Raw genomic sequence first — 16,518 nt, 5'->3', positions numbered from 1 at the left:
CCTCAGCATTTAAAAAAATAAAACAACAGTGCAGTTCCATCAGCATTGATAATATTGCTTGTTGCGTGGCTATAAACCACGCTTTTTCGCCAACTGTTGGCATCGCCAGTGTTCGCTGATTCTACCTCTTCGCACACATTGTGGCGTTCCTTAAAACGCTGAATACAAAATAATTACAATTCCTCTTGAACATAGCAGATTTGAAGCACACTGTAGGAACTCCGAAGTAGGTGAAAGTGCGCAAAGTTATCCCTTCACGTTCCGGAAGACGCATTCTTTTATGACGCGGAGAAATTTTGAATTTAAATTACTGTGTAAAATACTTTTTTTTTCTTTTCGAAATGTAAAGGCAGTTTTGAATTAAGTCTGAATTTCGGTAATGGGACCGACATTGTTCTTCGAATTACGAATTATCTGTATTTCGAATTAAACTGTTTAAATAACATGCAAAACCGTACCTCACTTCTTGGGAATGAGAGCTGCTTCGAATTAGGTGGGATTTTGAATTATCGAGGTTCTATTGTATCTTGTTTATGTCTGTGAATTTGTGATTGTAGTCATGCATATGCTGTCCTACAGCTGAAAATTTATTATACTTCAGGGCATTGACATGTTTCGAGTACCTTATATTAAAATTCCTCCCAGTCTGTTCGACGTAAGAAGAATTACAACTGTTGTAAATAATCCTGTGTACTCCTGATTTTGAAAAACTGTTGAACTTTTTTATGGATGTGGCATTATGCAAGACTTGTACATTGCCTTCATCAGTGGTCACTTGATGACTTCCCGAAACATGCATGGTAAAATAGTGTTCTTTCATTATAAGGTGTATTGACAAGGTGGATTCAAGTATAACTTTTAAATTGTTCTGTAATAAGCCAGGATGTTTTGGCACGGTGCTTTGCACCGATCACGTATGAATACATGTTGATGCAGCTCAGTCTTCTGATGCCATCTAACGGTTAATGAGGAGCTACTTGGAGATTATCGTTGATGCACCTAAATGATAGAAAACCTGCGCTTCGTTTGGTACTAGTTTTGCCCGTTTTAGTGCGTCAATGGCATTTGTTTTTGCCTTTGAATATCTCCCGTGTATCCATCAATGCTAATAAACAAAAATTACAGCACCGGTAAACAGTGGATTGACTCCTGGTCATATTATACGTGAATTATACACTGATAATTCGTCATGTTTCCAGTGATTGTGAGGAGAGTGAAGATGAATTGTCTAATGATAATTCTAGTGCTAGTGTCATGCGTTTATGTGGAAGTGATGCGTTGAATGACACGTATATTGCACCTTGCGAGCAATGACCTGTTGTTTCAGATAGCAAAGGACGTCTAGATGTAAGTACTGTTGATAATATTCTCCCTATTTCTGGCAGTGAGTGGTCTAAACAGGATATTATACTGTTTTTGGAGTCTTTCTCGGGGACGCCTAGCGTAAAAATTTTGTCAAGTGAACCTGGAAATGTAGGTTGTGATGTTAAGTTGTTCATTTGGAATGATTTGTTGGAGTATATGGTGGAGGAATCAAACAGATATCATTACCAGAATGAACCAAAATACAAAATCTCACCAAAAACTTTAACGTGAATAGGTATAACTGTGAATGAACCCAAAATTATTAAATTATGATACCCTGCAATAACTGCATGTCTCCGCCAAAACCTTCTGGGCACAGGGGCCGGACAGCAATGTGGTAAGGGCGTCAGGCACTTTCCGTGCAAGTACAGGACATCTAAAATGCATTCAGTTCTGTAATCCAGTGAATGAAGGATTTGCTCAGGAGAGCCAGCATAGATTTCTCCTAGTCTTTGAATCATGTTTTTTTTCTTTCATTGCATGTAGGTTGATTGTCAGTGAGTTATCCAAGTGAATACTGTATTGTGAATTTGAATACTATAAATGCACCTTGTTGGATACATTTTGGAAACTCTTTTCTTTTTTCCATGGCATTTCAAAGGTTTGAACTGTGAATTAAGGAAAATTGCATGCAGTATGGGGTCTTAGAAGTTTTTTTTTGACGCGTCAAGTGTTTCTGAATTAAGAGTTGGCGGTTAATTCAAAATCACATAATTCAAAGTCCGAATTTTGCTTCCCAATGACTTTGAATTAACGGGGTTTTACTGTACGAATTTTCTCAAAATCATCAACAAAGGACTTCTTCTTAACATTACTGAAAGCTGTTTCATACATGTATACTAGTGTCCAACAGTTAAGCATAATCACTAAACGAGGTCATACCGCATGATATGAATGTCAGACGGATTGCTGAACAAACGGAAGCTGACTCACACACCATGTCATGTCCAAAAAACAGTGTCAGAACGGTTCTGATAGTTAAACTATAGTACGTGAAAATTTTCTTGAACTGAGCTCCATAATGTTGAATGGGAACTAGGACTCAAGAAAAAGTTCGCGTACTATACACCTTTGACAACTAACAAAACTTGGCAATGTCTTCCACAACAAAATGTGCTGTTAATAGGGTGTATGGTTACCCCTAACAGCCGCACGTTTTGCAGCGACGTGGCATCCTCTCTTTCAGATGGTCCAAGAGCTTTTGTGCTGATCGATCCCATTCCTCTGAAAGGGCAATGCGAAGGTCTTGGAGGGTCCTTGGTGGAGGCTGACGGGATGCAATTTGCCTCCCCAATGCATCCCAGGCATTTTCTGTAGGATTCAGATCCGCAGACCATGCTGGCCAGTCCATGCGATGAATGTCTTCCCCAGCCAGAAATTCATCCACCAGAGCAGCACAGTGCAGTTGGGCATTATCGTCCATTAAGAGGAAGTCTGGACCAACTGCACCTCTGAAGAGTTGAACATGTGGTCTCTGTACTTCACCCTGTATCTCAGAGCGTTAACAGTGTTCCTGTGACCACCCGTGAAGATGTGCAGGTCCGTGCGGCCATTCAACATGATGCCACCCCACATCATGACGCCGCCACCACCACCACCATACTGATCCCACTCCACAATGTTCCTATGGTTGTATGAAAACTGAAGCAGGATTCATCTGTGAAGAGCACATGCCTCGATTCATTCATAGTCCAGTTTTTTATGTTGATGGCTCAACAGTAAACGGGCCTGTCTCTGTGCTGGAGTGAGTGGGACGCACACCTCTGGACGTCGGGCAAGCAGCCCTGCTGTTCTGAGCCTCCGATACACAATTTGCCGGGCAACCCCTGAGACAGCTGTAAGCTCCGCCAACTATCATCTTGCAGGTACATTCCGATTTCTTTGGGCGGTTAAGGCCAGATGTTGGTCCTGCTGTGCAGTGGTTACTCTTGGTCGACCTTGTACTGGCCTACGACTAACATCTCCTGTGTCTCGAAATAGTCTCCAAAGCCTGGAAATGACACTTAGTGGCACATTCAAGCATACTGCGACTTTGCTCTGTCTGGCCCGCTTCCAGGCGCCCGAGTATTCTACCCTGCAAAACGGGGTCCAAATGGTGGCGTCGTGCCGTTATTTTGTCACGTTCACCACAAGGCTACACTCCGCACACTATAACAGGGCAATCACGACTGAGGGAATATGGGGCGCAGGCACTGGCTGTGTTTACCTTGCGGTTACGCCGCTAGTAAGTTTTTTTATTATATTCATAGCACCTTTCCTCGGCAGCCATCTCTTTTCCCACATCATTCGGCCCCGCCTTAATCCCCCTTCCCCTCCTCCCTCTCTCCTTTTCCGGACCTCTCCCTTTGCCCCACACCCCTCACCCTGCCTCTCTCTCCTTGCCCCGCCCCTTCCTTTTCCTTTGAATCTCACAACCATTAGTATGAGGTATGAAGCACACAACAATATGCTACGCACCACTTGCCGCAACGAGGGGTAAGTGTCAAATAACCTATGCCATTTGACTAACCTGCTCTCTCTCATTCTATTCATTAATTTTATCCAATTTTATCTATCATTTATTCAGGTTAACTTCATGGACACCACAATGAATTGCAAATTTATACCAGCCACATATTAAGAAAGTTAGTTTTAACTGTTTCTTCATGTGCTGTCCTGACAATGTCCAACAGCATTTCAGCATGATTGTAACAAGCACTACGGGAACATCGCATTTTATTTACATTCGTTGATGTTGAAACACCATCTAGCAGTTCTGCGTCAGCTGGTGTATATTTACAGTGGCATCCAGTGGCGTGCATGCTGCTGTCACCGCTCAAGTAGATTGGTGATTGACAATCTGACTACAGAATCAACTTTACCATTTCCAGTTTCGCAATTGAAATTGTAATGATTATCAGTGATAGAACTAACAGTTCTATGAATATTAATACAAGAAAGAGTCTGGATGATGAGCTTACTCCAGATGCTAAGAATTTAGAGCTTAATTTATTTTTCAGATTTTACACATAGTTCATCCCAGTTTTTAATGTTATTTGTTTGTACATTAGTTTCTATGTCAACTGTGTGTTTGTACATTTTAGTCATTAGATGTATTACATTAAGGCTGAAGATGGTCAGCTAAAGCCTAAACTAGTCCCTAGTTTAGTAATGTAATTCAATAATATTGCATATTATAGCATTGAAAAAGGTGGACCATTACAACATTGATGTTATTATTATTAGTAGTAGTAGTAGTAGTGTTGGGAGAGATAATCGGCTGTGGAAAAATGTGATGGGTAAGCAAGGAGTTGGCAATTGTAATGCGAATGAACTATTGCTTCTTGGTCTAAGTGCAGAATATGAACTCGTCGCCAACACTCAGTTTAGAGTGCCTAACCGCTTCAAGACCATGTGGATGCATCCTCGATCCAAGCATTGGCACATTCTTCATTGTCATTACACGGCATTGTGATAAGAATGACATACTTATTACCAGAAAAGCAAGAAATATTGATGATTGTTGGACTGATTACAAACTCCTTGCATGTCAACTCAGTACCTCCATACGCCCTAAACCACTTAGGCCCGGTTGTATAAAGACATCTGACTGGAGATCAATTAAGAACTTAGTTCTGAAAATGAACTGAGATTGCGACTTCATCGCGTTGTATAAAACTGAACTCGGTTTACACATGTGTAGTTCAAATGTAATCGGAGTTCAAAAAATTGGACGTGGCAACACCTCAAAACAAATGAAATACGAAATAGCTCGGTCCGTTTGATAATACTTAAATAGTGGGATTGACCTGGCCGTGACTGTCAACAAATGAAATACGAAATTGCCGTGACTGTCGAAGAAGAAGGAGAAGAAGATTATATTGTAATCTTGCGAAGTAAACATGGAAGGAACTTCACACAGAAAGAAAAGGGCGATCTGGTGGATATTGTACTATCAAGGTACAAACATATAATATAAAATAAAAGAACCTATATGGTGACATCAAAGTTGAAAGAGAAAGCCGTTGACTTGTCAATGTTAAAGAGCTCTCCAACAACCATTTGAAAACTTACTGTAGCATAAAACCTAAGAGTTGTTAGGAACATACACATGGGTGACAGGGGATAATTTATTTGACTAGGTTTTTGTAGTGTGTCCCTTAACTTTAGTTCCAGTCGTTCCACAACATCTTTCGATAAACGAAATCTTACTTTGAACATTTCACACAATTCAATAATCGGATTCCGTCTGTGCTGAAAGACGCGAGGAGCTCGTTGTAAAATCAACTCTTCATCAGACGAAAAGTCGGAATAATCTGACATCCCTGCTAAAGAAAATATATATGCTTTGTTTTGTAAACTTGAAACATAATAGAAAACTAAGTAAGAACATGTTGGTATAGCAGTAGGCTATTGTTTATGATATTCACATAACCTCACTTCTGAAAAAATCGAGCGATCTTTAGCATTATTTAACTACTAGCATTCAATATATTTATAACGCACCTCGATATTATTAAGGTACGGTATTCTTACGCATATACGATACAAGGAAACACTTCTCAAGTCTTCAGGTCTAGTTCAATGTTTAATATGAATGATAATGATCTAAGTTCAAGGAGATTAACCGACGAATATTCGGCAGTCAAATCTGAACTTAGATCAAGACGAGATGATCTTAGGTTAGCGTTTATACAACGGAAAATCGAAGTTCAACTTGACTGGCAGCCATTTTTCCTCTTTAAACTCAGATCAAAAGTTTTATACAACCGGGCCTTAGACATCTCCAGTTGACCAGAATAAAGTTTAACACTTTTAAACTTAAGGAAGAATCCTTTGCCTTAGAATTTCTGAATATTTTCAGTGTAACAGTTCACCTAGTTAGCACAAATGTCGCTCAGCAAGAATGAACTACTTTGCAGAAGGTAATCACAAAGTCAGCTAAGGAAAACATTGGTTTTGTAAAGCAGAAGTGGCAAGACTAGTTTGACGACGAGGAAATTTTGTCTTAATGCAAGATGTTAAGCCTATCTATCCCATCTTAAAGATGTTCAAGAAAGCACATTTTTTAGAACTCAAAAGAATGTGTCTAAAAGAAGAGAAATTAGGAATAACTGGTGGCAACAGGAACTTCAAAAATTTTACGCAGGAATAATAAAAGAGCTGTATGGTCCATCTCGCTCTCCAACAGGTACAATGAAAACTGCTGACAACTCTACCTACTCTTACTGACAGCCATGAATTCCTGGAAATGTTGGAAGAAGCTTTTCTCCACCCTTCGTCCTTCCACTGTTGATGAAGACTTTCTTTGTGATGTGCCTCAACAGCCCGAACAACCATGGATGGCAGTTCCGCGAACTTACCAAGAATTCAGTGCAGCTCTGTCGCCTGATACACGGAAAGGCATATGGCCCAGTTAATATTCCTCTGGAGTTAATTCAAGCTGCTGGTCAGTCACTCAAAAAGAGGATTTTCACTCTTATCCTCAGAATTTGGGAAGTTGTAGAAGTACCCTGCGAACCAAAAAATTGCCGCTATAATCACAATCTTCAACAAGGGTGATCAGTGTTTGTGGTAACTATCGCAGTGTATCACTATCTGTTGTAAGTAAAATTCTTGCAAGAATTCGGCTTAACTGCCTCCCGGGTATCTCTGAGTCCTCTCTTTGTCCCGGTGTGGATTTTGAACTTCCATTGGCACAGCTTATCTGATATTCTGTGCAAGGCGATTTCATGAACAGTGCAGAGAGCAACAGAATCCTGTCTTCGTATGCTCGGTTTCTGGAATGGTGAGATATCTGTGTGGAAGCTATTGATTTGTTACAGTTGTCGACTCGATAAATTTTCGCTGTGTTGCACAGCGGAATAGAAGCTCACTGTTGGCTCATTGATCAAGTTTCATAAATACACTAGATCCCACCCCTCAGCTGCTTTCCTTTTGTGCATTGGATGTGTTCCGTACACTGTCAGGCACATGCGCACAAGTAATGCATCGCATTTAAGCTTTCCGTGCTGGTCCTATTAACTCCTCTTTGCCATGCAGCGAGAAACTGGTATTTGACTAGTTCTTGCAGACGTGGGTGTCGGTTTCATAGTGTTTAACCTTTTAATTCCTTGTAATGTAATATTGTTAATTAAAAACAATCCCACAATAAAAGTGTATGGTCAGTGCCAATGCAAGCAGACCTGCAGAAGGCCTAGTCGATAAATGTGTAATTATCTGTTATACTCCGTTACTGGTACCAGTGCATTTATGGACACGAATGCAGTCACAGATACAAATATGATAAGACTCAGTAATATTAAAGGGTATTGTAATTAATATTTGATCAGCAGGGGACAATGGAAAGTTGTCATAGGACACAAACTGTCGCCTATAACCTCACCCAAACGTATGGCAGTATATTTGCTATTAATGCTTTCACGGCCCGTACTTATAGACATGATAGTGTATAGGCTTTTGGGATTGTGCCGTGTCAAGAAAATAAGGTGAAATTCTTAATGTTTCACAGAAAACTGTGCTCTGCGTCCTCAGAAGAATTCTCGACTGTCCATGAGAAAGGCTTCTTAAACAATGACACTTTTGAATTTGGAACATTATAATAGAAGTAGAAGTGGAAATGGTACGTTCATTCACATTCACCGCCAGATTGCCCCCAGGACGTGGCACAATGCTAACGTTCGAAGCGGAAGCTGACAGACTATCACAATCAGACTAAGTGGTTAACATAACGTGTTTGTGTAACATATGACAGATGTAAGATATAGACATAAGCCTGGAATGAAAAATCTGGCGACGAGGAATGTACGAATTTGGAAAAAACACCGACACGAAATAACAATAGTGAAGGGGCAGGGAAGGGAACTACCTATGTAAATTCTTAATGGCTGGCAACCAGGTATTACTTAATTGATAGCCGGTGTCCCTGTTGAAATTGTCAGGATTTCTACGTATTTCCACAGCTTCCCGTATAATCCTGGACCTGTAGTTCTAGTGTGGATAAGACCTTGAGCATCTTGGAACGTGACATCATGTCCCGACGATAGAGCGTGCTCAGCTATTGCCGATTTGTCAGGTTGGTTGAGACTAATATTACGTTCATGTTCTTTGATACGGGTACCACTGGACCGGCATGTTTGGCCGGTGTATACTTTGACGCACATACAGGGAATTTCGTATACCCCATGATGTAAAAGTGGGGATGATTTGTCCTTAGTTTTACTCAGACTGTGAGCAATTTTAGTGGTGGTGCCAAACACGGTTTTTATATTGTGTTTGCGGAGGACCTTGGCAATCGATCTGTGGTGTTGTGAATGTAAGGCAAATACGCAGTTCCCTTCACTTCTTCCTTCTGTGAGATTTGCTTGGTCGTAGGGATGTAGGGCACTATGAATTTGCAAATCGCTGTAACCATTACCCTTAAATGCGAATTTGAGCGTGTCCATCTCCATCTGGATATGTGATGGCTCACAAATTCGTCTCTCCCTCTTGGCGAGTGTCGTGAGGATGCCTTGTTTTTGTGCTGGATGGTGGTGAGAATCTGCACGCAGATAGCGATTTGTGCAGGTAGGCATACAATAGAAGGTATGTCCTAAGGAGCCGTCCGATTTCTTTCTTACTAGAACATCCAAGAAAGGAAGGCATCCGTTCGACTCCATCTCCATAGTGAATTTTATTGACGGACGTTGCTGATTTAGGTGATCTAGAAATAGATGAAAATTCTCAGGACCTTCTGTCCAGATCACAAATACATCAACATACCTCCACCATATCATACGCTTGACAGGCGCCAAAGCAACAGTCTCCTCCTCAAAATGCTCCATAAAGAAATTAGCCACTAGGGCGAAAGTGGACTTCCCATAGCCACTCTGTCTGTCTGTTCGTAAAAATTCCCACCCCACAAGAAATAGCTGGATGTCATGCAGTGGTAAAATAGCTTAGTAATGTCCTCAGGGAACAGGTGTTCAATGACAGACATGACCGAGTTAATCGGCACTTTAGTGAACAAGGACTCCACATTGAAACTCGTCAAGAGTTTATTAAGTTGAAGGGTTATGGTTGACAGTTTGTTGACGAAATACCGAGAGTCCCTGACGTATGATTCAGTAGTCCTATATGTGGCTGAAGCAATTTGCTTAGGTATTTAGCCAGAGCATACGTAGGAGAACCTATCGCACTAACAATAGATCTGAGGGGAACATCTTTCTTGTGGATCTTAGGCAGTCCATATAATCTAGGTGACACTGCATCTCCCAGGGCCAGATGTTTAGCCTCCTCTTTTGGAATTGACGATTGCCTTAACGGCTTCGCGGTGGTGTTGGACACACGAGCGGTGGGGCACGTGAGCTCAGTCTGTAGACAGGCTCTGACAATATAGCCGATATCTTATCCTTATACTCGTCAGTGTCCATAACCACTGTCGCATTACCCTTATCAGTTGAGAGAATGGTCAGTTCAGAATCATCTCTAAGTTCATTCAGAGCTCTCCTTTCGCCTCTTGTTAAATTGGGTGCGGGTACAATAGCGGACCTTATGAGTCTCACACATTTCTGTCTTAACTCCTCAGTCTCATCCGTAGGTAATTTGTGGGTGGCTGCCTCAACGGAAGCAATTAACTCCTCAGTGGGAATTTTAGAGGGAGCAACAGCGAAATTATTACCCCTAGCTAGAACTGCTGTTTGGTTCTCGTCCAAAGATTTCTTGGAAAGATTGACGGCAGTTTTACTAGCATCCGGGTTCGTGCAAGAGACCGCCCGTTTCTGAGCTATTCTTCCGTCACCGAGAGAACCGATCTTGATGTAAACAAAGAAAAATGTGTATCCGTATGTATCCATTCGCGGTCTAAACGCTGATTGGAGAATCACTGGACTACTCCCGGACACATGGCAGGAACCATGTGGGCAGTCTCGAAACTGTCATTACTTCGCTTGATTGCGGCGATTACATCAGGATTAGCTCTACATAGACTGTTGCCGGATACCACTGACGTCAACATGTACAGTAGTTAACAGGCAATTGTGATGCGGATTACGGCACAAATTGCACTCGCTGTCCGCGTAAAATAAACAACAATGAATGATAAATGGCATCTCGATATTTAACATATCAGAAAAGAAAGGTAGATTTGAATTTATGGGCAAAACGTAAATACGTAATCAATCATAACAGCGCATATAAGTAAAATTTCACATATTTAATATTCTAATCAAATAAAATTGTAAAATAAAATTGTAGCGAGGAACTTAGAAGAGGCAATATTAAAACAAAATGTACATACTTTACCTAAGCAGAATATGATAAAGGACGAACGTCTTCCAAGTAAGCGCTTCTTCGATTTCCCAGGTGTTCTTACCAATCCTTGGTGCAGTCGTTCGCTGCGCGCGGTATTAATGCTCCACTCCGAAACACAAGTGAACTCGGATGTCAGCTTCGCAAATCCTTTAAAGCTAAAGTCGGGTATTTCTTACAAAATTTATGAAACACATTCAATGCAATTGCCTTCTCACCACTTTTCAAAGGTTTCCCTTTGCGATGCTTAACGAACTCAACTCTGTGATCCACATTGCATAAGAACAAGTAATGTCTCACCCACGCACTGTATCTGCTTGCTTCCCAAGCTCATAGCTTAACAAAATGGCGGTCAAGCATGAGCGAATGCGTCCCTTGTGCTCTTCAATTTGAAATGCTTGTTTATATTAAATAACATTGAATTCAAATAGTTTCTTGTATATTTCTCTGCCTTAAATTATTTGTGGAATTATATTTCGGACATTTTGCATCTAGGATCGCATTAGCCATGATGTGGCTAACGAACTAGTTTCATGTCTCCGCGTAGGTGTGCCGCGGCAGCACTAACCAATAAACGTTAACCCAAATACGTGCTTATGTTTACATCACGACTGGTTCTCTGGGTGAAATCTGTACAGGCGGAGGAACTTTGATTTCTGTCTGAATGACACCTGGTTGAATTTTTGGTCAGCCTGTATAGCAGTAAATGCGATTAAGTCAACCACAATTCCCGCGAGAGAGTGTTGCTTAACAGCAGGTGTAAACAAAATAACTCTCGGGAGACTTATTTTCTTGACACAGCACAAGCCCAAAAGCCTATACAATATCATGTCGACAGTATACTTATTTAGCCTGAATCTGTCTTTGAATTCACTTTCACTTTACTTCATTAGAACATTAGGCCGACGTTCATATAATCAAGTTCGTTCTAGAACAGGGCCTCTCAAACACCCAAAGTCTCACGCGTGCAATCTGAGGCGCAGAGGTCCTGTGCACAGTGCATCGGTCCCACTCTGCTTGGCTCGGACTAGCGCTTTATCTCAGGCCGACTCTGCTAAGCTTGGCTCGGATTTGGAGCGCTATGGAGCAAGTGGGGAAGAGGGAGAGAGGCATGAGGAAAGAGAGAGATAACTCTATTTCTCCAAATCGAGGAGTGGGGGTCTGCACTCTGGTCAACCAAGCTAAGTAGTCTTTTGCACCTTGCAATGCACTGGTGCATGCATCCTGAGAGGCCCTGTTCTAGAATGTTGACCATATCTACAATTTCTTTGTTGGAAGAAGATGAGAAAGCCATAGAAAATGTTAACAAACACAATATTAGCTGCCGATACTGAAGTACTGCGCACGTGCCCACCAAGTTAACAAATAGATATCCCCTGCTCAGGGCCTTCTAAGTTAGCAGGCAATTTATCAAACCGATAGATATATCTTGCGTTCATGCAATGCCAGAAGACAAGGTAACCATTCGATACCGCTATAGGTTCGATATCTCGCGTTCCAGAAACCGGGCATTAGTCTTTTATTACCTGGAAAAGGCATTTGACTCTGTTCCAAGACCTGCTGTGTGGGCAGTACAACAACACTGGCTGTCCTCATCATTTTGTTGATCTGATTCAGGCCCTCTGTGGTGGCATAACCGGACAAGTTTGCCATCAGAATAGGACCTCGAATGAATTTCCTATTACTCGTGGACTAAAAGCGGGGTGTGTGTGCTTGATCCAACACTATTTGCATTATATGTGGCTGCCATGCTACATGGATCTTCTACGAACAACCCAGACGTGGAGGTTCAGTATCGTTTCAATGGAGAGCTTTTCAGCCTTGCAAGACTTCGCTCACTGAGGCTCTCCCAGGTTTTAAAAGTAACCATATAACAGATGATGCTGCATCACCTACATTCACGCCAAAGGAATTGCAAAGGTCAGTTAACTGCTACAAGAGTGCATGTAATTGTTTTGGTCTCACCATTAACATTCAAAAGATCAAGGTGGTGGCACAACCTTTCCATATTTAAACATCTCCATCTCATATACTCCACTGGAGCAAGTGGATCACTTTTCTTGCTTGGATGGTCTCTCTGTGTGGTGTAGCTGTGTGAATGATGTGGAGAAGAGAATAGGTGCTGCCCATGCGCCATTTGGATGGCTATCACCCCCGGTGTTCATGAATAAAGACCTGACCGCGAAGACAAAACTACTCAGACAACACAGCATACTACCAACTACCACCGAAACACGCAATAGTAATTACATCCCTCCACATATAGTTCACGTCAGGAAAGGCATCTATCCGTAGAATACGGTCAGTTCACATGTGTGATACGGTTCACATCCGCGGCCCCACAAAGTGTGGCAAAAGGCGGTAGAAGCAGAATGAAGACATTTCAATATTTGCTGAAAGGAATTGAAGGCAATATGAAACCACGGAAGTACAGCAACTATCATGTCAATCATATTTGCATTGAAGAAGAACTGGTCATTACAATAAAGTAAGCTGTAGTAATATAATATTATTATTCTCCACTTCAATGACGCAATCTGCACTTCATCGAAAGATTAAATTTACAGAGTATAAAGATAATATTCAACAAGTAGCCTGGATATTTTACCTTCAATGAACGCAGGCCGATAATATTATGAGTAGGAGGCCGTGGCCTTGAGCCAACCAATCGCGGAACAGCGCTCAAGAAGCACAGCGCTCCAAAATCAAACCGATTTTATTCTTGAGGGAGGAGCAGAGAGAAGAGGGATGAGTGAAGTGCTGGCATGAACATCACTATTGAAATATATGGATTTGTTTTGCGTCTCTCGGCTTCCTGTGTGAAGAGGAATTAGTGATGAGCACTGAGCAAGGAGTAATCCACTCGGCATGTTCGTACCCTTAGGCTACCAGTGTGCTGATAGCCCTGTTTAAGGTGGATGTTCTTTGTCATTAAGGCAATGCATCTGTGAAAATCCTAAAATCTACAGCTTTCATCCTATCACCTTGGAATTTTGCTCATTTAATATCAGTATCAGCATGATACAACATACAAAGTTTCAAGTTTCTATCAATAACAGTTTTTGAGATATTCAAAAATTTATCAATATTTTTAACAATTTTCGATGTATTTATAAAATGTTCCTCATGCCAAACGGCTCAACAGATATGGCGTAAAATTTAATCTTGGTTTTAAAAGACCAATATAAAAGAAGTGATGTGTGGGTTTTGACAAATTTTAATTACACTGAAGGGAACAAATTATTTCATATAGGCTTAACTTTTAAAATATATTTTATGATGATCATGATGAGAAAAAACTAGATTGCCACTGAACTATTGCATGTATTTTAAAATTTGCACATCAGTTTGTTATTATGTTGTATCTGAAACTATCCTATAAGTTTCAAGTAGATTGATTGAAAACTGTGGCATGAGGAGCATTTTGAATCTTGAAAAGTGCTGGAAAATAAATTCTGAGGAAAAAGAGATTGAAATTTTAGAGATGAACAATAGTCCAGTACCTGAATCTAGTTGACTTAAAACTCCCCAGCACCATATGTTGGACCCTCTGCTGCCTTCTTCCTGGCCTCATTAGCAGTTTAGAGAGTTTTAGTTTCCTTCGGGCTGTTTTGAACCCTTGTCCCTCATTACACTAATTTTCTGTCCTGAGCTGCTAACTTTAACACCCCTAACACTAGCTTTTAGTTTCTCACTTGCTTCACAACCCATGTTGAATTCAGCAATTGCTGATGTTACAGCAATCTCCATATCTTTATTTGACATAAACACTTCCTTCGGATACTTAGCCCAAATTACATTATGCATTCCCCGGGCACAATATTTGGTGTGGGGATTTTAACTTCCCCTACTTGATCTTGTAAAATAGTACTTACATTCTTATTCCTGTCAGAAATGTCATTGTTTCACTTTATCCAACACTTTACTAGGTCGTTTCTTCCGGCGACGACAAGTCTCAATTCTTCTGCCCATTATGTACACTGATAATAACACAACCTCACAAATCCCAGCCTCAAAAACTAAGCTGCTTGCACTAAGTAGATACTGTTATTGTTTATGGATCATTTATAATACACTTATTACAAATGTAATATTTAAGAAATTACAGAAAAGCAGAGTAGGCCTAAAACATGAATGATAAACACAAAACGTGAGATCACAACTCTTTGTTTACATTCAACACATGGACAAGCTCCATCCTTGAAATAATCGCCAATTCCACTCGATATATCGATAGTCCATCAGAATAGCCAAGATAGTCCATCAGAATAGCCAAGATAGTCCATCAGAATAGCCAACATAAAGAACCACAGCAACAAAATTTCTTACATTCAACCTGCACGCTCAATTCAAAATCTTCGAAAAACGAAAGATATTCATGAGAATAGTGTCGATGGGCGGCAACGCCCACTTGCACCGGGTCATTTAAATGGCCACTAAGGGCTTTAAATGGCTGATATTTAAATAAAACAAAGCTCAAAAATAAAGTACAAGGTATAAACATTATGAGAACGTAAAAAACTAAAAATGGATTTTTTTCACAATTTTCACCAAATTTCACTGATACATTGCCTTAAGGTGTTTGATTAAATTTTACAACTGTTTTTCAGCAGAACACCTCTTATAACTGACATTTTTCCATGCAACTGATGGCATCCATAGTAGAGAAGTTTCACTATACTTATTTCCTTCTATGCGGGAACACAAATTGAAAGTGTCCTTAAATGCAGAAAGATCAAAACAACAAAGGAAGTTGTTGAAAATAATGATTCAGTAACTTCTTGCAAAAACTAATCCTGCTCTGATGTTGACCATTACAATTTACAATGCAGATCTGCAAAGGAATGAAACAAGATTACGGAAACTTCACTATTACTGCCAGATAGTTTTGTCATCATAAATAAGTTATTGTATTATTATAACTATTTTCCTAGGACGATGTTTCAGCCTTTTTTTATTTCCTTTTTTATTTTTTTCTTTCAGGAAGTTCTTAAAAACTGCCTTCCCTCATCTTTCTATCATTATTCTATTTGTTTTAGGTACGAGTTGTATGATCCCTGCACAGTGATGTTCTTCTTCCGCAACAAACACATCATGATTGATTTGGGAACAGGAAACAACAACAAAATCAATTGGCCTTTGGAAGACAAGCAGGAAATGATTGACATCATAGAGACTGTATACAGAGGTGCACGGAAAGGAAGGGGTTTGGTTGTTTCTCCCAAAGATTATTCCACAAAATACCGCTACTAAAATTCATATATTTATTATATTGTAAGTTATTTTGTAAATAGTTACAGTGCAGAAGGGAGATGTTGTCAAGTCTTGTACCTGTGTAGCATATGTATATTGTATATAAGTTCAATAATTTAAGTATATGCAGTATAATCAGTTTTATAATTTTACATAATAAATATTAAAAACCTGTTGTCTTATGGTTTGTAGTATGGCATTTCATTAATTACTGTGGTCATCTAATCACTTATATTATTGTTGTAACATCTTCAGTGCAAGATTCCATCTTCTGCTAGCTTTTCCCATCACTACTAGAACCGTAGTGAAGAGCAATGCTCTTGCTCGAGACTGACGTCTGAGATTTTAAGACCAATTTTCCTGTGCTGCGATCTGTCCGAGCTTTTCAGTCTGGGGTTTTTTCCATTTACTTTGAAAATAAATTAATTGGTTCTTAAAACTCTCATCGCTAATCCTTGATGTCTTAAGTGGGGAGGGGGAGTATGTACATCTTTGCATTTATTTAAGACTCCCTACTGGGGCATTTGAAGGAATGCCTGTGTTTAATTTTAAGAATATCATTGGAACGTCTTTGGACGTACTGGAGAGGTAAGAAAGCACCTCATCCAGAACTAGTAAAGGTACTGATTCTGC

General features: G+C 40.3%; 1 protein-coding gene across 3 annotated transcripts in view; it reads left to right on the top strand.

Moving 5' to 3' along the window:
* Window positions 1–16,076, top strand: part of Dim1 (thioredoxin-like protein Dim1) — a 54,155-nt gene extending 38,079 nt beyond the window's left edge. For all 3 annotated transcript variants that reach the window (XM_067143435.1, XM_067143436.1, XM_067143437.2), the window contains exon 4: window positions 15,672–16,076. In XM_067143435.1, the coding sequence (XP_066999536.1) occupies window positions 15,672–15,885 (214 nt within the window). In that variant the 3' untranslated portion in view covers window positions 15,886–16,076. The remainder of the gene's footprint in view (window positions 1–15,671) is intronic.
* The last annotated feature ends 442 nt before the right edge of the window (window positions 16,077–16,518 follow it).

This window comes from Anabrus simplex, chromosome 3 (assembly GCF_040414725.1).
Source record: "Anabrus simplex isolate iqAnaSimp1 chromosome 3, ASM4041472v1, whole genome shotgun sequence".
Taxonomy (NCBI): Eukaryota; Metazoa; Arthropoda; class Insecta; order Orthoptera; family Tettigoniidae; genus Anabrus; species Anabrus simplex.
This window is presented reverse-complemented; position numbering and strand designations above follow the sequence as displayed.